The 19,878-nt window shown below is 38.4% G+C and overlaps 2 protein-coding genes across 2 annotated transcripts in view; one reads left to right on the forward strand and one right to left on the reverse strand.

Annotated features, from left to right (window-relative positions):
• LOC127526110 (craniofacial development protein 2-like) overlaps positions 1–19,878 on the reverse strand; it is a 1,015,936-nt gene that overhangs the window by 138,270 nt on the left and 857,788 nt on the right. The gene's annotated exons all lie outside the window — the stretch shown is intronic.
• Positions 1–19,878, forward strand: part of pstpip1a (proline-serine-threonine phosphatase interacting protein 1a) — a 229,282-nt gene that overhangs the window by 133,714 nt on the left and 75,690 nt on the right. Inside the window, exon 4 of the mRNA XM_028822610.2 lies at positions 18,732–18,766. Within this exon, the coding sequence (XP_028678443.2) occupies positions 18,732–18,766 (35 nt within the window). The remainder of the gene's footprint in view (positions 1–18,731; positions 18,767–19,878) is intronic.

The following is a 19,878-nucleotide window of genomic DNA, read 5'->3' on the forward strand; positions in this document are numbered from 1 at the left end:
CAGCAGTGTTATGTTTCAGCCAGGGTTTCTCCTTTGGCCTGTGTTCACATTCATTTTTATGTATTTTTTGTTCATGTTTGATTTCTTAGTTTATGCTAATATTATTCTGTTTTTTATTAAGTTTTTGTCTTATTTAACTCCTATGGTTCTATCATGTTCCTTGTATTTTGTGGGTGGTTCCCAAGAGGCGGGGCCACCTGTCCATCACCATCAATGGACTGCCCTCAGCTCTATAAATTCTGAGGGAACATATAGTTCCTCGTGGTGCTGGTTGTTGGTGAGTTCTCTTTTGATTTGTTTTTGCTGTTTACTGGATTTTTGACCTCTTGCTGTATTTATTGACCTTTGTCTCTAGATTTGTGTTTTTGGGACTTATTTCCTAGTGGATTGCCTGTTTTGTGATGGAACTCCTTCTGGGCCTTTTGTGCTTCTCAGAGCTCATTTTGCTACTGAGCATTTTTGTGTAATAAATCTTTTACTTTATAAAGTTTATTTGTTTGCTCTTTTTGTTACACAGTGGCAGTTATCTTCACCATTTTTAACTCAGTACTATGGCAAACTGATTAGTTTAAATGCATATTTTGCAGTTCACCTTTTTGCAGACGTGGCTGCCATTCCTTTCTATCTAACACTGTGGCATTATCATCATAACTGAGAACAACAGAGACCACATATAACAAGTAGCAGTTCATTTTTACTTCTAGCCCAATAATGTCTTTGAATGCCAAAACATCATCTGGTTTTAGAGGAAGATTTCTCTTTGCAACATGTTATTTTTATTTTTAACACATATAAAGCGTTCTTCATACTTATGACACAAATGTATATGTTTAATAGAGTTCTTTTTAGGAAACCTTTCAGCCATAGAAGGTTTACCCATTGTAACCACAGTTTTGCTGTCATTTTGACCAGGTTAGCAAGTGTACTGTTACTATTTTCTGCTTGAATCCACTTCACCTCTTCTGCTCTGAGCTGTGCATTCATGAGGTGCGGAATTGATTTAGAAACTTTAGAACAGGTTTACTCATGGCTGTCACCAGTCTGTGAGACTAAGCAGAGGGAGGCCTATTGTGGGAAGTACCCAGGTTTCATTTTGTTCAGGAATAACACACTTTATTTATGCACAAACATGGATATATGAATAGTGTTCCTGTCTCATTGCTCCAATGACTCAGGTTTGATTCTTTATTTGGCAACTGTCACTTGGAGTCTGTACATTTTCTAAATGTTCATATGGGTTTTCTCCAGGTACTCTGTTCATCTAAAATATATCTTTGTGAGAGCTGAGAGAAGAACAAAAGTGCTGAACTCTGTGTGTGTGTGTCTGTGTGTGAAGTTTGCAGTACTCTATACTAAGCTGCATTTCTCAGCCTAGGTTTCTGAGGACTTGTGCGGCCACAGGTTTTTTTTAATAAGATGGTCACTTCCTGCCATTAACTGCACTCCTTGTCTAATTTAAAACCTTATTTTGAGTCTTAGCTTATAGAGTAAGAAATACCCCGTGTGTAATTATAAACATAGCCCTTGTTGTTGAGGTCAAGACATTTAAATCCAATTTGGTTTTATTGTCATTTTAGTTATCTGATATGTTAAGACCCCAAATTTTGTTCTTGATCTGGACAGTATACAGGCTTGGACAGATTGTTAGTCGATGAATTTTAATGTATATATGTGTGAAGTATTACTATACATGTATTAGATTGCTCAGTGGGAGGACTGAAACTCTAAAGTGCACCTTATGAGGAAGCCCTAGAAATAGCAACAGACTCTTCACTTTCTACATACGAACAGTGTACAGAAATGATTAGTAAGTCCAATAGGATGTTACATTTTATATCACATTATATGGAGTATAAATCAAAGGAAGTTATGTTTAAGGCATATAATGCACAGGCATGGGCCTTTCACAGTACTTTGTCAAGTCCGGTAACAACACAGGAAAAGCATGCACTAGAAAATAATAATAATAATAATAATAATAATACATTTTATTTATATAGCGAATATGAATAGATAAGAGCGACTAGGCTGATCCCAGGATTGCAAAGTATGAGCTATGAGGAAAGATAACAGGATGTTCCCTTTTTGGTGATTACGAGATAACATGATGAATTATTAAAAATTATGAATGGAATTAGGAAAACATTGTCACATGTACTCACTCAGGGCTAAACAGTTAAAGGCAGCTCAGTGAGCAACCTGTATTTTGCAATTAAAAATAAAAGTACATGTATACATTAAAAATAGATCTAAAATATTAAAAGGTGTACATACATAGAGGTACAGTATAATTATTGTTAAATAATAAATTATAGTTAAAAACTGTATATAATATTTTTACATTTTTGAGGAATGTCTGACAAGTTGTCTAGTAGTTATGTTTATCATCTGAGAAATGAAGCTGAAGCTCTTTCTTTGTCTTTCTGCTCTTGATGTCAGATGTCAGATCTTACCCTTTTAACCTGGCTGTAAAAAGTGTAAGAGAAGCCCTTCATGTTCCTGGCTACCTTGGTATACCTTTTGTATAAAGTTCTTGTAAGAAAGCTAATTATATCTCCATGATGCTCTGAGTCGAGCGCTCAGCTCTCTACAGCGCTGTGTGTTCCTTTTTAAAGCCATTTCTGTACAAGGCAGTGATGCATCCTGCCAGTATTTCTTCAACGGCCGTGTGGTAGGACTCTTTTTGACACTCTGAATTTCTTCAGTTGTCTGAGATGATAAGGGTACTGTCTTATCTTTCTCACCAGAATGTCTCTACATATGTGTAGACCATATTCTTCAGTACTCAGTACTTCACTTTGTATGCAAACTTTATAAAATGAGGCCCCTGGACTCCCATAGTTTAATCCTTAGAACCTTAGAACCAGTAGAACCGTAGCAATTTGAGATTGTAATGCACAATCGCACATTGATAAGTGTCATTAAGTAAGTTCAGCCTAAGTCACTTAAAGCTTTCTTTGTAAAAAAAATATAATCTGGTGACAGAATGGCTCCTTCTCCCGGGATGGTTCCTGCCTTGCACCCAAAGTTTGCTAGGATAAGCTCTACCTGCTCCATGACCCTGTTCAGAATAAGCAGGTTTGGAAAATTAATGTATGGAAGGAATAAAAGATTCTGAAAATCGTTCCTAAACTTAGCAGGAAGCCATTATAAAGACTTTAGTACTGGAGTAATGTGGGTATATTCCCTAGTCCTAGTAATAACTCATGAAGAAGCTTTCACACAGGTGGTGTGATGATGCTCAAAAAATGACTGATTCTTTCAAATCTCTCTGGGCAAAATAAGTAATGGCCACCATGCTTTACTGCCTAAGATTCTATAGTTACAGTGTTTGAGATTTTGGAATAATAACTTTTGTATTTGTATGGATTGTATTTTTTGGTAGGCAGTATAATCTCATGGCCTAAGCATTGGTCTTTAAACCACAAGTTTATCAATTCAGTCTCTGCCTTTGTGACCCTCTATAAGTCACTATATATGTCTATAAACTATTACCTACAAAACATTAATTCATTTTCTAACCTTCATATCCAGTGTAGGTTCACACAAGTCAATGCCTATCTCAAGAGCAAGATGATTACCAACTCTGGGCAGCGAGTGAGTCCATCTCCAGGTACACTTTCACACTCAGTCACACTGGACCAATTTAGAAGTGTCAATTAACATAACACACATTGTAAACAAATTTAATATACAAGGGGGTACCCAAAAATAACCGGAATCTGTACCTGGTGCGTAATCTAGACTTAGTTGTGAATTTCGCCGCTAGGTGTAGCATGCTTGCAGTATTCTGTGGTAGTCTGCCAAGTGGCGTTGCTCTGTATTGTTCATACAAGATTCCTTGTCATTTTTTCTTGGTGCTTATTAAACGTGTTCTGCAATTTTTGTAATGGGTGATCATAAAGAACAGAGAGTCTGCATTAAATTTTGTTTTCTCTTAGGGAAAACAACTGCTGAAACTGTAGTGATGCTTGAAACTGCTTTTAAAGTGGAAGCTTAAGTAAAACACAGGTCTACGAGTGGTTTTTGTGTCTCAAATGAGGGGAAATGCAATTTATAGAGATTGTCTTCAGACTATTGAAGAGATTTCTGAATTGACTTGTATGTCTTGAAGTTCTTGCCACTTTCCCTACTCACCTGGGGACTCATGTATAAACAGTGCGTACGCCCATTTCCACGCTCACATTGCGATGTATAAAAACTAAACTTGGTGTAAAGCCACACACATTTTCACGCCAGCTTAATCCCTGGAGAACGCATGTTCTCCACTCGGTTTTGCTAACTGGCAGCACCCAGCGTCAAAGCAGTGCTTTTGTTCCAATGTGGTTTCCCTTTCTTTTTTAGATCCACATCCCTGACGCAGCTTTATCAAATACACTGAAATTAACCTCATATTGTTTATTAGTTTAAGGCATCTAATTGTAATTAACCGGTAACAATATAATGGTCCACAGAATAGCCAAACTATTCCAAATACCATAGCTGCTTTAGTGTTGTTACTCTTAGTGCACCACTCAGAGTATTTATCCCACTGTATCTGATTGTGGAATCACAGCTCTACAGCAGCTGATCGGAAAGAGGATTATCGGTATACAGTAATCCCTCACTTATCGCGAGAGATAGGTTCCAAGGCCGACCGCGATAACTGAATTTCCGCGAAGTAGGGACACTATATTTATTTAATTATTTAATGTGTATTTGGACGTTTTAAAACCCTCCCTGTATTGTTTACAACCCACCATTTACTCTATTAAAAACAGTGACAACTGCTAAGCAATATGAAATCGGTAGATAAGTTTACACTTACTGTATAGCGAAGTACACGTAGCAGCTTGTAGGCGGTCATGATGTCGTCGACCTTGTTGCAAAGATTCCTAAAGCAGATTCCATCCAGACTACTGCCTTATCACGTCCACTTGCAACTCATTTTTCACCCTGGTTAAAGGACACTGCGGCCATAGATCTTATATGCTTTTCCTCCTTTTTAAATAAAAACAATCTATGTCCTGCAGAGGTTTAGCTGTTCCCTTCCTTCAACATATCCAAAACTTTTACCTTTTCTGCAATCATTTGCATCTTCTGTTGGTGCTTGGACACGGCCCCTGAAGCATTAGCACGTTAATGATGAATGAGTGAGATGAGACTTCCTGGTTAATGCAACACTCCGTCGCTGAGCCAATCAGCAGCACACAGGAACTTAACTGCGTGCTCTGATTGGGTAGCTTCTCAGCCATCCGCCAATAGCATCTCTTGTATGAAATCAACTGGGCAAACCAACTGAGGAAGCAAGTAAAAAGACCCATTGTCCGCAGAAACCCGCGAAGCAGCGAAAAATCCGCGTTATGTATTTAGATATGCTTACATATAAAATCCGCGAAGTCGTGAATCCGCGAAAAGTGAACCGCGAAGTAGCGAGGGATTACTGTACAGAATCAAGCACACGCTTCCTCAGCCATGCACAGTCTATTGAACTGCTCTCATATGACAAACGCATCAGAGCCTTTCCTGTAGGGTCATCGCAGTTCAAAAACAGTTTCATCCCAAGAACTATAAATGCACTCAATCAGTCCATCAAGTGCTCCTGCTAGATTTGTTTGTACTTATAAGTACAATACTGTAAACTTGCGATACAGTTATAACATTGAACAGCCTGAGCCACTTTATAAAGTGCATATTTACATATGATGACAATATCATTTTTAAGGTGAAATACAGCAAAATATTTTTATTACATTATACATATAAAATGTTAACATCATTTAAATAATCTATATTGTAAATAATTAAACATGTGAGGACATGGTGGACATTGGTAGCAATGAGCTGGTGCCCCGTTCATTTTTTTTCTTTTCTGTGTACCCTAATAAGCTTTCATATGACACTCAGACAGTGGGCTACGACTCGCCTTTTCATGGTGACTTTGACTTCTTTTTAATTTCGGTCACTGTGTGACTTTGTGAACTTAAACTTTCGAGTTTCTCCGAAACTTTATGTCACTCGATCAACTTCCTTTTGTTGTTTATACCACTGTTTAAACCAACAAATAGTACGTTTTTCCTTGCCCCCACTTGGTATTCACTGAAATTCTTCCATTTCCCCCCTGTGCTTTTGCCATTGTCTTTTCACAGAACGCTGAGCTTAAGGGCTATTTATATTGATTTGCATATTCAAATAGGCATAATTCTGGGAGGAGTTGGGAAGTGGTGGCAGGTGCGTGCATGTGCATTACTTTTCACGCTGGCTGAGATTTATGTAGCGGAAGAATGTGGAAGTTGATGTACGCACAGATTTATGCATCTGGATTTTTTGTGCGTACGCACATTTCCGCTTTTGTCTGCGCGCCATGTTTCAGTATGAATTCTATGCATGGTGTTATGCATGAGGCCCCTGATCTTGCTCCGTGTGACCTTTTCTTGTTCCCGCATATGAAAAAAGCACTCAAAGGAAAACGTTTTGTACTGTGGAGGAAGTCAAAGAAAAATTGGTGCAAGCATTGGACAACGTTCCTTTTCAGAAATTCCGAAAATGTTTCCACCAGAAGGAAAACTGTTGGGACAAGTGTATTCATTCTAATAGAGAGTACTTTGAAGGAGACAAAAGTTTCAGTAAGTAAAAATTAATAAAACAATTTTTTTCAATTCTGGTAATTTTTGGGCACCCCCTTGTACATATTGTAATGGAAATGACAGTATTGTGAGCTGAGAATGACATCTGTGCTGAGTCATGAGCATTTTGAGCAACATCATTGCCGGCCACAGTATTTCTGCTTTTTTACTCTACAACACTGGTCCCAGCATTTAATCCTGGCGAACATTGTAACTATGGTTTATGGAATATGGACTGAGAGACTATTTACATCAGATTTCTGCACATATTGTAATTGATATTTTTAAGTTTCTGCATTGGTGAATATTCATTAGGATATTGTTTGTGACTAAAGTTATGACTGTTTTGTGACATTTTTGATAAAGACTTTGATTTTACGGCGACACGGTGGCGCAGTGGTAGTGCTGCTGCCTCGCAGTGAGGAGACCTGGGTTCGCTTCTTGGGTCCTCCCTGCATGGAGTTTGCATGTTCTCCCCATGTCTGCATGGGTTTCCTCCGGGTGCTCCGGTTTCCTCCCACAGTCAAAAGACATGCAGGTTAGGTGCATTGGTGATCCTTAATTGTCTGTAGTGTGTTCTTGGTTTTTGTGTGTGTGCCCTGCGGTGGGCTGGCGCCCTGCTGTGGTGTAGTGGGTTCACAGTGCAAGTCAAAAAGTCCACTTTTTAAATAAATAATTGCTGCCTTCGTGGCTTAGAGAGGGTGCGTGGTAGTGTGGCCGGAAGCGGTACCCAGGGGAATTCGTGATGCAGACGGTCCTCGCTTAAGTGCACAGGTGAGGAGTCGTCCGCATCCTTAATTGTTGCCGGGAGCTGCTGATTGCCACACCTGATCCATGTCCCCGTGATAAAAAAGAAAAAAGAAAGAAACGGAGGTTAAGAAAGAAGGCAGCTGGAAGTGAAGGAGCTGGTGTGTGCGAGAGAGAAGGAGAGCGAGTGAGCGAGCGTGTGTGCAGGTAGCTGGGAGAGGCGAGCCTGAGTGGGGTGTTTGGCTGGCACCCAAGGGCCGACAGTAGTGGTTGCTCCTGCTGAGTGCTTGTTTGGAGCAGGAGTGACCAGGAGAAGGTTGGCTCGCTGCAGAGTGGAATCCCCAGCGTGAGCATCTTGGCTGTTGGGGAGAAGCCAAGTCTCGGTCTGGCAGGGGCTGAACAAAGCCAGGGATCGGGAGGCCACCAGACCAGTCGGCTGCAGGTAGGGTGACTCCCCTGGTGCATAGCCTGGATGGGAAAAGCAGGGGAGTCATTAGTAAAAGAAGGCTCCGTGCTTTGTGTTTTTAAAGAGACTGCTTCTAGCTGTTATTTTAACCTCGGGTTTTAAAGGATTTTTTTTGTATTGGATTTTAACCTCCACCTTTCACCTGTTTTATGGATTATTTATTTGAAGACTTTTGATACACTGCACTTTATTTAATTTGAACATTGTTTTGATTTTGACTGTTTTTAAATAAAAGCACTTTTGCACTTTTTGCACCATCCCCTTGCATTGTTGGGCCTCACTGTCCAGCTCATCGGTGACATTACTGACGGTGTCAGGTTCAAGAGCTCCCATAAATCGGATGGGAGCATGGAGCAGAACCCGCATCGTCACACCTGCCCAGGGATTTGTTCCTGCCTTGCACCCTGTGTTGGCTGGGATTGGCTCCAGCAGACCCCCGTGACTCTGTGTTAGGATATAGCGGGTTGGACAATGACTGACTGGCTGACTTTGATTTTTAAAGTTAATATGAAATTGTGAGATCATAATTATTGAAACTTTAGAAAGAAATATTACATTTGAAGCAAGTTTCCAGTTTGGGAAGTGACATCATCTGGGCTAGGCTGAATTTCCCAAAACTTGTCTGCAGAGGAAAGAGAGGAAGGGTTAGTGCACTCCGCCACCTCCTGGTCTGGCATGGAATTACCTTCATTCAAGCCCTTTAGCTGCCTCCCATGTGCACGTGTGTAACAGTATATTTTTTATAAATGAACCTTTCAACAGTTTAGCTGGGCATGGATGTAATGCATGTGTATTAGATTTCATTTAGAGATCAATTACAAAGTATGCTGTTCTCTCATTAGTTTAAGTTTACTAATGTGGAATGTGAAAGATATGACATTTTTTCTACGACAACTGGAAGCTGAATATTCACTCTTCAATTTAGATCTTTATTATTGAAGAAACTGATAAAACCATTGCCATCAGTGTTAGATGTAAATATGCCTTATAGTTCAGATAAATGTGTTGCTCATGAAAACAAATTCCCAGTCTCTTCCAATTTGCTGAACATACATAATGCTCACCACTATGTGACTTTGTAGATATCAATTGCTTCTTGATTTTGATGTCCTGGATCAAAACACTAGGCAGTTTAAGTGTTGTCATTCGACGCTGGCTGTTCATCAGTTAGCTGGTCTGTACTTATGATGACTTGTTATGTAAACTTGTCACTTGCACAAGTATACTATATTTTTTAAATCCACCTGTTTGTCACAGCTGCAGATTCTTTGCCAAGGTCACTGAAGGTATGCCATACCAAAGCCCTGAAGTAAACTGACATCATTACACTCTTAAAGCAGAACTTTTAGGTGACTTGATGAGGATTTAAACCTGCAGACTTTTTCACTATTTATTACCACATACTGTTGGTAATAAATCAGTCCTAAAACAAAATGATAAAATGGCTTTGGGTAAACTATCATGCTAGAAATCAGAAGCACCATATTTACTGTGTCATACAAAAAGGAAATAAAATAGCCACATGAGCAGTGAGCAGTGAAACTTGCTCAAGTGTGTTGCACATCTGCTCTGCAGACTTGCTTTCCTGTGCTCTCTTGTTTTAAGAGTCCCAGAACAATAATCTAGCAAATTACAGTAGCTGCTGTGTACATTTCTATAGTCCTATATTGAGTAATTTAAAGGCTAATCATAAATAGGATGTCCTGTAAATAGTTATCTTTTAATTACTGATAATGTGACTGATTGTTGCAAGTGTAAGCAAGATCTCTGCAGTAATAAAAAAATGTTAGTGTGGAAGATGCATGCAACTTATAATTATAAAGCCACAGTTTTTTCAAAACTCACACTATTTTATTTAAAGCCACCATGGAGTGCCTCACAGTTTTGGTCATTCTGAATGTGCCCTGTATGAGTCAGAATGGAAATTCTGGTTAGGCATTAAGGAAGAAGAATACGCTGCCTGCACAAGTCAGAGATTTGTAGTCCTGCAGAGGTAAACAGAAGACACACTCTGGGCTCCCCAAACAGAAAGCAAGCAGTGAGTTTAATATAATAAATCCCAAAACAGCTTACTGTAGGCATAATGCATAGGCAGGCTGTTTCACTTCTAGCAAGGATGTCAGTAGTTTTGAAAAGGTATATTTCATTTATAAGCAAATTTGGCAGCTTTTGCCAGTTTATAAACCGTTCATAAATGGGCAAAGGTGCACACAAATCAACCTTCACTTTATCTATTTGCAGTTCGGACATAACTGTTCTGCCAAGATAAAAAGTGTCAGAAAGAAAAAGGACAAGGAAACACAGAGAGAAAATCAAAGTACAAAAAGTCCAGGGAAGTCAAAATCCAAAAAATTCAACATAACTTCTATGCCAAAGTATAATATGTAACCCAAAATTTGTGATCAGTAAACATGGAAATTCCTCACTCCTCAAATAATTTGTATCTAACACTTCAGAACGATTCACAAAATATCTATGCCATCAAGTGATAGGAATGTGACACATTGTTCTTGGCAATGGAAAAGCCGGACATACCCAAATATGAGGTGAGACACAAAAACAACCGGACTGGGCTTGGGGCTTTCCTGGAAAACTGTCTGGAGGTCAGCTTGGATGTGAATCATAGAGCTATATCCCCTCCAACATGCCCTCTCAAACCGCCGACCGGTTAGGTATATCCTGTGAAGACCTTAGTCAGTATTTGCACAACAAATCGCTACACAAGTCGCTGCGATAATGTCAGGTGAAAAAAGCAAACAGAGAGAAGAGACAACGCTCCTGCGCACAATTCTTTTTCCGTAAAGCAGTTTTTGACTGATGAAAACATTCCTGTCCTCGATCATCCTCCCTATTCACCCGATTTAGCACCCTGTGATTTTTTACTTGTTCCCAAAAATCAAAAGTTACCTGAAGGGAACACGTTTTTCTTCAATGGAGAAAGTGAAATCAGAAACGGCAAGCCTGCTGAAACACCTCAAGCAAGAAGACTTCCAGCACTGTTGCAATCAATGGAAGATACGTGTGGAGCGGTGTAAAGATCAGGAATAGGAGTATATAGAAGGTGACAATGTTTAGAATGCTTTAAACATAAAAAAAAATAGTAATGACCAGTCCAAATTAAAGGAGTAACAAAGTGAAAGTGAAACTAACTCCACCTAGAAGATCATAATATTAACAATTATAATAGCAAGAATAAAAATTCCAACAAACAACCTGAAAAACACTTGCTTCAATAAACAAAATGTTAAATAAAGGTTTTTTCATAACATAAAGACAAGAAAAGATATGCGAGTGTATACAGACACAGTCCAATAAACAAACAACACAAAAAAATACATCTAAGCTAGTTTGGTTTGATCTCACTGTTTGCCATAAAAAAACGGCACAAACTTATGAATTACATCTCGTAGTATTAATTCTTGTCTAAAGAATTACCTGTGGAGACACCACTGAGTGGCTTTTAAATGCATTGTTAAGAGTTCTGATCTTTTAGGTGGTTAGACGAATCAGCCTTTCACTATAGTTGTAAGTTTGTCAGCATCTGCGTCCCTTGATAGGTGCATTGACTTTCTTTATAGCTCCTCTGTGCTCATTTCCCTTTGGACAGCACAATTGTGAGGATGTGTGTGTGTGTGTGCACATCGGTGTGTACCACACACTAATGAAACAGCTGTTGCGAATTAGTGAAATGTCTGTTTAGTTTTCCCATGTAATTTAGGAAGAAAAGTTTATAAAAGTTAAAAGTCTAATCCGTCTTACATTATTGCTAGTGATAGCTGAAGGAGGCAAGTTTCATTTTGCATATAGCATTGCCGAATTTAGACTAAAAGTCATAATCACTAAATGGAAAACGAGAAATATTGCTCCCTAACACCTCATTCACATTTCTTCATTTACAGGTTATCTACAGAACATAAGTAAAACTATTGTTGATGCCTACAAGGTGGAAGGACCGAGACAGGGACAATACCTCCCCTGGGCCACGAGAGGCAACCACCCTGGTTTGCATCGGGGGCCATGGGATCAGAGCTTAGAAGCTCTGTCCCGTTGGGGCCCGTGGCCACTACCAGGGGGTGCCCGGAGGATTACAGACCCTTGGACTGCAGCACTTCCGCCACACCAGGAACAGGAAGTGCTGCTGGAAAATCATCACAGAGCACCTGGAGCACATCCAGGGCATTATAAAAGGGCTGCCTCACTTCATTAGATGAGCTGGAGTTGGGAGAAAGTGGACGGCGCTTGCGAGGCAAGGAGTAGAGGCAGCAGAAGTACTGAGAGAGAGAAAAAGAAAGAAGGGACTGTGAGCAGTTTAACTGATTTGTACTTTGTGTGGTGCTGCAAAACAAAGGGAAGAATAAACGAGTGTGTTGTATGGAAAACTGTAGTCATGTCTGTATGTGTTAAAGGGCAGAAACTCCACACTATATATATACTATGTCTCTGATTTTTTAAAGATGCTTATTTACCACATGAAAATACACCAAAATGAACAATCATGCTGATGATTTTGTTTTCATTGCAAGAAACTTTCTACTTGGAAACTTTCCCCTTTCTATTACTTAGCAATTGCCATTTGCTGTTTCTCGGTTAGTGCAGTTGAGGATATTCACACTCCAAGTACTGTGAAAGAATGTACTGATCACTGCCTCTGTCTCCGTCGCATCTTTAGCATTGCAATTGCCGAGATTGTCATCATAATTTATCAGTCAGACATTATACTACCAGAACAACCACAAGAAATGTCTCATGGCGCAACAAAATATCTAAACCTGACAGGAAATGAGTTTATTGATTTTTTTTTCACTAAAGGATTTTATTTAAGCAATACATAATAGGCAGACACATGCAGAATTAGCAAAGGAAAATGCTTCCAGGCCAGGAATAAATACCTTTCTTTTTTTCCATTGTATGAATTTTGCTATTTGCAAAACACCATTTGTTTTTCAGATTTATTGAGAAGCAAAACTGTATGATTTACCATGAAGTCAATTTAACAAAAGTTGTTTTGCTCTTGCCAGAACGGTGGCGCAGTGAGTAGTGCTGCTGCCTCACAGTTAGGAGACCAGGGTTCACTTCCTGGGTCCTCCCTGCGTGGAGTTTGCATGTTCTTCCCATGTCCGCGTGGGTTTCCTCCCACAGTCCAAAGACATGCAGGTTAGGTGGATTGGCTATCCTAAATTGTGCTTGGTGTGTGTGTGTGTGTGTGTGCCCTGCGGTGGGCTGGCGCCCTGCCCAGGGTTTGTTTCCTGCCTTGCACCCTGTGCTGGCTGGGATTGGCTCCAGCAGACCCCCGTGATACCACCCTGATTGGCCTGATCACACACAGGTGCCATATTGGAGGGAGGTAGATTGGTTGACCAGTTGGTGGACCCTCAACAATCTTAACTGGAATACTTTGAAAACAGTGGAAATGACTGTAGATTTTAGAAGGGACTCCTGTCCTCCTACATTTTCAGTTATAAACGTTGTGACTACGAACAGGCTGGTATCATTTCAATTTTCTGACACAATTACCACTCAGTTTGAACTGCAATGATCTATCTACTTCTATCCTCCTCCATTCAATCTAAAATATTTTTATTTTGTGTTTATTTTATAAGTACATACTGTATATACTCACATATAAGTCAGGTCCTGAAACTGGAAAAAATCGATCATAAAATCAGACCCCATCTTGTATGCACATTCAAAAATGCAACACTTCAATTTTTTTTAACATCTTCTTACCTCCTCCAATCTTGCATCAGTTTCTCAGACACATCGAACTTTGTTGCAGCATCGCCGTTACCAATTTCATTCGCTACTTTAACAACGTTTAATGTAAAACCAGCTCATATTTTCTTCTGATCAAACGCTCTATCATAGATAAGGGATGTTCTTACGATAAAGGTGTATGAGGGTGTGAGATACAAAAAACACAAATCAGTGCAAACGTTGCTTCGGAATTGTTCGGATATTACTGTGTGGTCACATAGGCACAATACATAAAAAAAAAGGCAATGTGCTCCGTGGTTACTTTCTCAGGTGGGCATTAGCATATCATAATCCCTTGTACCAATAGCGTGAATTTTCAGCATTTGACTTATACGACCAACATTATAAAATACCAGAAATTATACGCTAAAATCAAGTCCCGACTTATCCGCGTTAAAACTTATCCATGAGTATATACGGTACTTGATATATCAGTGGTCATGGAAGCAATTCTACTTTACTATATTGTTTTATATATTTGTGTTTTGTGCAAGATATTTTTCACTACTACTGTATACAATGCTGTGATGTGTCATGTATTGAATACTATGCTGTTAATTGTGTTCATCATGCTATGCCTTTTAACATAACAGCAAGAGAAATTCCTAGAACCTGTGTTGACAGGCATTAAAATTCAAATTCAAGTTCAAAGATGGGGACATCTCCAATGGCCTCATGTGCTACGCTGTGCGTAGAATTCACACTAAAACATGAAATACGGACAAAACTGTCCATGGTAGCTCACCTTGTGTTTTGAGATAATCTTGCCTAATGGAAGCATGTAGATTGAAAAAGGCAGCACATTCAGAATAGATCCTTGTGGTACACTATATGAATTATCATGGGTCTCCGTACTACAATCACCACAACTAACAGAATTTTCTGTCTGTTAAGTAAGACTGAAACCAATTTAAGATGGTGCTGTATGGGCCCACCCACTGTCTATGTCGATTTATAAGAATACTGTGGTCTTTGGTGTCAAATGCTGCACTTAAGTCTAAGAGAACAAGAACAGATATATGACCTCTGTCTGCATTAACCTGCAAATCATTTACTACATTAAGCAGCGCTGTTTCTGTACTATGGTTTGTTCTAAAACTTGACTGAAAGTTTTCAAGAATACAATGTTATTCAATAATCATTAAGCTGCTTAATAACTGCCTTTTCTAGAATTTTACTTAAGAAAGGCAACTTAGTAATTGGTCTAAAGTTGTCAAAGACAGAGGAGTCGAGATTATTTTTCTTAAACAGGAGTTTAACAAATGAAGTCTTTAGATCATAAGGGAAGACCCCAGTATCTAATGATGAATTCACTCTGCCAAACACTATAAATAAGGGCATCAGCGACGTCTTTAAAAAAAGCCTGTTGGTACTGGGTCAAGGACTTTCAGTTGAGAAATTATTCTACATAGTTCAGGTTGATGTATTCCAGTGAAAGAATTGAACTGGCTAGAAGGGCATGCTGGGATTCAAATGCAATAACTTTGGAGTGGATGTATTATATTGTTTCTATAATCATTTATTTTGTGCTTAAAAATATAGCAAAAAAACACAAGTTTTACTAGTAGTTTTTAGAAGGCATTTGATCAGAAGATAATCAATAGTTGAAAATTAAAATCTTGGATTACCAGATTATCATTTATAATTTTACAGAAATAGGAATGCCTCTCAATTTGGACTCTATGGTTATATTCAGTTATTTTTGCCTTCAATATTTCATAGTGAACTATCAGTTTAGTTTTTCTCCATTTATGCTCAGCTCTCCGGCATGTTCTCTTTAAATCAGACACTCTTTGGCCCTTCCAAGGTATAATAATGCTGGAGGAATTCTGAACTGCCCTTTCAGGGCCACTATGTACACTGAAGCTCTCACATTAACATTAAAAGTTTCTACCTTATTTTTTACACTTTTAGCACTTTTAAGGTAAGCACTGCAATCTGACTGATTGTTTAGAGAGCAAATATTTTTTAATAATTCTATTACATGTCTAGTACTGTATATGCTGCACATAAATAATGAGATGAAATGCAAGTTTTTTACAGAAGGTTGTCATTACCATTATTAAAGTACAGGATATAACAAAGTTGACTTACTGACTAACTCATTCACTCACTCACTAATCATCAAAAACACAATTCCCCATTTAGCTAAACAGTTGAAATTTGGCAGAATGGTATGTCTAGGGCAGTAGGTATCCACGAAGAAAGGACATTTCAATATATCAAAATGTAGGGATAAAAAAAACCAAAACACAATAGAAAAACCCAAAATCTCTAAAATTTCTTGACAGATTTTATTAAAAGTAGGAAACATTAAAAAATAAATAAATTAGCTGACACATTTTTTTTGTCTGTTGATAATTGTCATTAATAATAGATTAGTGAGTGGGACATTCTAATGCACAGCATCTCCCACTTTGGCACAGCATTGACAGAGTTTTAAAAGAAAAATAGAGTGTGCCAGTTTAGACAAGTGAAGGCTGTCTGCAGAAGTGAAGTGAAATGAGCAAAGCTCAGTGAGGCTCAAAGAAGACGCGTTAAGCAAGTGCTTACCAAGTGCAGTTGCTGGAATGTAATCAATTTTATGCCCCTGATCTAGAAGAAACAGTATTTAATATATATTACCTTTCACCTCCATCCCTTTCACCATATCTGCAACCTTGTGTAAATGGTGAAGTGGGAACTATATTTCCCATCAGTCAGTGTACTGCTCCAGACCATTTCATCTGCGTTCACGACCTTTAAATAAGAGCATCAACAAACACTGTATATCATCAATGGCAGAAACTGCTGTGTTTGTATTTTTTCCTTAGCTACTTTGGGATAACAATTTAATTGTTTTGTTGGATTACAATGTTTATGTTAGAGCAGTGTTTCTCAACCCTTGTGGCCTTAGGACCCAGTTTTACCTTTTTAAGTTCCTTGATGCTGTACAGACAGCATTTGAGTAGGGGAGTTTCCCCCTTCATGAATAAAGCCCAATTAGAAAAGCTGTGGTGTTGGGGAGGAGGAAAGGGGGTCCCTTTGGTGATGAGCACAGTTTTAAATGGGTTAGGACTCTGCACAGCATTGTCGATGCTTCAGTGAACCGGAAAGTGACAATACATCTGAGATAAACTGATTACACTACATATTTTTTTTATCAGTTTCTAGTCTTGCATTTTTGGAAAACCCCACATATTTTTCCACCTGCATGTCGTCATGAAGTTTGCAATATCAATCAGTGATCAGCATTAAATGCTTTTAAAAACAAAAAATTTCTATAGCTGATGGAGATGCAGTTTTTCAGAAAGTGGTAAGAGAACAGGACAGAGATTGTGAGTGAGTAAAAGTAATTAGTAACTTGTTTTTTGTTGGTACTCATTTATTCAAATCCACTGTATACTGACGCAGTACTGATTGTAGGCTTTGATGCCAATGAAGAGTTGAGATTTTTAGCAGTTTTTAGCTTTGAATGAATCAATTTGAATCACCTGTGTTCCATTATCGAATAGCATTTTAACACGGAGTTCTACAATCTCTTTTACACCAACAACATCATGGGGTGATGATGTGGGTTAGCTCCATATTACCAGGTCCTTCCAGAGAGCCTTTTGAACCCACTACCGTTGTTAACGTAACCATGGGATGAGCCTAGCAAATGAGGACACTCACACATAGCAAGGGGTAGGTGTAAAGTGATAACTGCTTTGATCAAAACCACCAAAAGCAGTGTTCAAAAGTGCCTGTGCTCTCTTTTTTAAATTAGAATTTAAAAAAAAGAATCAGAATTAAAACCATCAGCCATTGGGTTCTTCATATTCTGTTGGATAAGCCAAGCACCTTTCCAATTCCATCTCCCCGGCTCACCCATAGCTCACTCAACTGGTGGAGACACAAGCAGCTGTGGTTCTCAACCCCCAACCCCTGTCTTAGCTGCCTCCAAGCAGTGCCAGCCAGACCACTCGGGGTCGGCTGTCATCCCATCTTCCTTCACATGCCCCTGGTGTACCTCAGATCTCTTGGGACACCACCACTCCTCAGCAATTAATTAGTGGGGATGATCCAACCCTAGAGCACCAATCCTTAGTGGGCCTACGGCCGAGCTGTGCGCTCCTGGCTGGCTGGCTGGCTGCATATGCTCTCATTCTCGCTCTCACTCTCTGCCTGTGCAGGCTTCTTATAAACTGACACTTCTAATGGGGCACAGATGTGCATAAGCTGCTCTCTTCGAGGAATTAATGAGGCACCTGCCTGAAGCGCACACCCCCACGTGTCTTTGCATTTAGGTAGGCACCCCCTCCCCCCCCATCTTAGCAAAGCGCCTTTGCACACCCACCCATGCCTGATTAGAGCCTGCTCTTTGTGGGACGTGATTACTTATTTAAAATTAGCCCAGCGCCATGGACTACTTACCACATATGGACTGTATAAAACATGTTCAACGGGAAGCAGATCAGGTGAATCAATAATATTAGCCCTTGATAAAAAATACAAATATATAGAAAAACACTCAGTTGCAGTACAGAGTACTTCTGATGCATCCATTTAACTAATGGCACTATAACTGAGGCTCTGTGACTTAGAAAATTTCATGGGCGAGGCCAGGTAACACAGCTAGTTAAAGATAAAATAAGAAGTTCCTGCAGTACGAACAAGCCGGAGTGTGTAGGGGGGTGTGTGTTTGAAGCTCAGCTTCGGCTCCTGTTTAATTCTGCATAATTCTAATGGAGCTAAGTAACTCTCAAGAACCAAATAATGCCTTTAACATTCTTTTTTCAGGGTAATTTAAACCTTGCACACCCCATTTTGAAATTTTTTTTGTGTGCTCTATGGTTTGTGTTCTTCCTCTTCTAGATATCTGCTTTTTAAAATTAAAGTTGCATAAAATAAACATTGTGTTTTAGAATTCAATGTTGAAGTAATGTTAGCCTTTTACGTCTTTAAATACGTAGTGTGTATGTGTATACATAGTGTTATTTATTTAATCTATTTTACACTAAATTATATAATATATTGGGATAAAAGCAGAAAATATCTTTTAAAAATGTCTAGATATTAGAGATATGCCAAATAGAATAGTCACAGCTTTTCTAGTAGCTTCTTTCATTGAATGCAACTAGCCCAATTACCTTTGTTTAAGTTATTCTTTATTTATTAGTGCTCTTTTTCTTTTTCAGCACATTGAGAGCATCTTTTGAAGCACTTAAAACCCGTAAGTTTCCTTTTTTTATTCTCTTTCAGTATCTATGGAGTAAGTACAGTTAATTAGAAACACCACTGGTTCCAGTTGTGGTTTACTTTCAGTTTTGGTTGAGACCTCATTTGAAATGTGTGATTTTTTTTTTGGAATTGTTTTAATATCCGTGTCTTGAATAGGCTCCATCTTCTGTACTAATTTTTGATTAATCAAAGAAATTTCTAATTAATATGAAATCAAATTTGTTTGGTTTATGATGCTATTCATTATATGTGTGTTGGGGAAATGGGAATATTTATTAAAGACAAAACACAAATTGTCACAAAACAAATAAGCCCTAATAGAATGCATTAAATCATTTCCTTTTAATTAAAAAATCTTACAAAAACTTAAAAGAATGTGATTAATCCTAAAAACAACAGTATTTATTTCCATATCACGTTTTCATACAAAACATGCAGCTCAAAGAGCTTTACAAGATGTTAAAGAACAAAATTTGCAAAAAAAGAAAATCCATCTTAATAAAGTGTCTATGTGTCTGTGTATTTTTATCCATCTGGTTCTTATGCCTCTGTCATTCCAAAAAATGGTACATCACAAACCTTTTTTTTTTAATTTTGATTTTGATATACTTCATTCACATATTTCATTGCTTTTATGAATCTCATTACAAATGGCATAAAACAGAGATATATGCTTTGCATTTGTCATTTCAACAGATGATGCATCACAAACATTTGCAGAATTGTATTGTATTACTATAAATGTATGTGATGCACCATCTGTTGGAATAACAAATGCAGTGCATTTTATTATTACATGCATTACAAAATACGTTCCAATAGGTGGTGCACTGCAAAGTTTATCGTTGAGGTCTATGTTGATTATTTAGGTTTCTACTCACCATAGATGGGTAGGACAGCTAGTAAATTAGAAATAAACAAGTATATGAATGAATAAATAAATTAAATACCAAAAATAATAACTATGAATAAATCAAAACACAATTACATAGTACTTTGATCAAGCCAATGCAGGCAGTTTCTTTGACATCATGGCTTGGTTTTTGCTCTGATATGCATTGTCAACTGTAAGACAGGTGTGTGTCTTTCCTAATCATGTCCAAT

Source organism: Erpetoichthys calabaricus, chromosome 17 (genome assembly GCF_900747795.2).
Source record: "Erpetoichthys calabaricus chromosome 17, fErpCal1.3, whole genome shotgun sequence".
Lineage (NCBI taxonomy): Eukaryota > Metazoa > Chordata > Cladistia > Polypteriformes > Polypteridae > Erpetoichthys > Erpetoichthys calabaricus.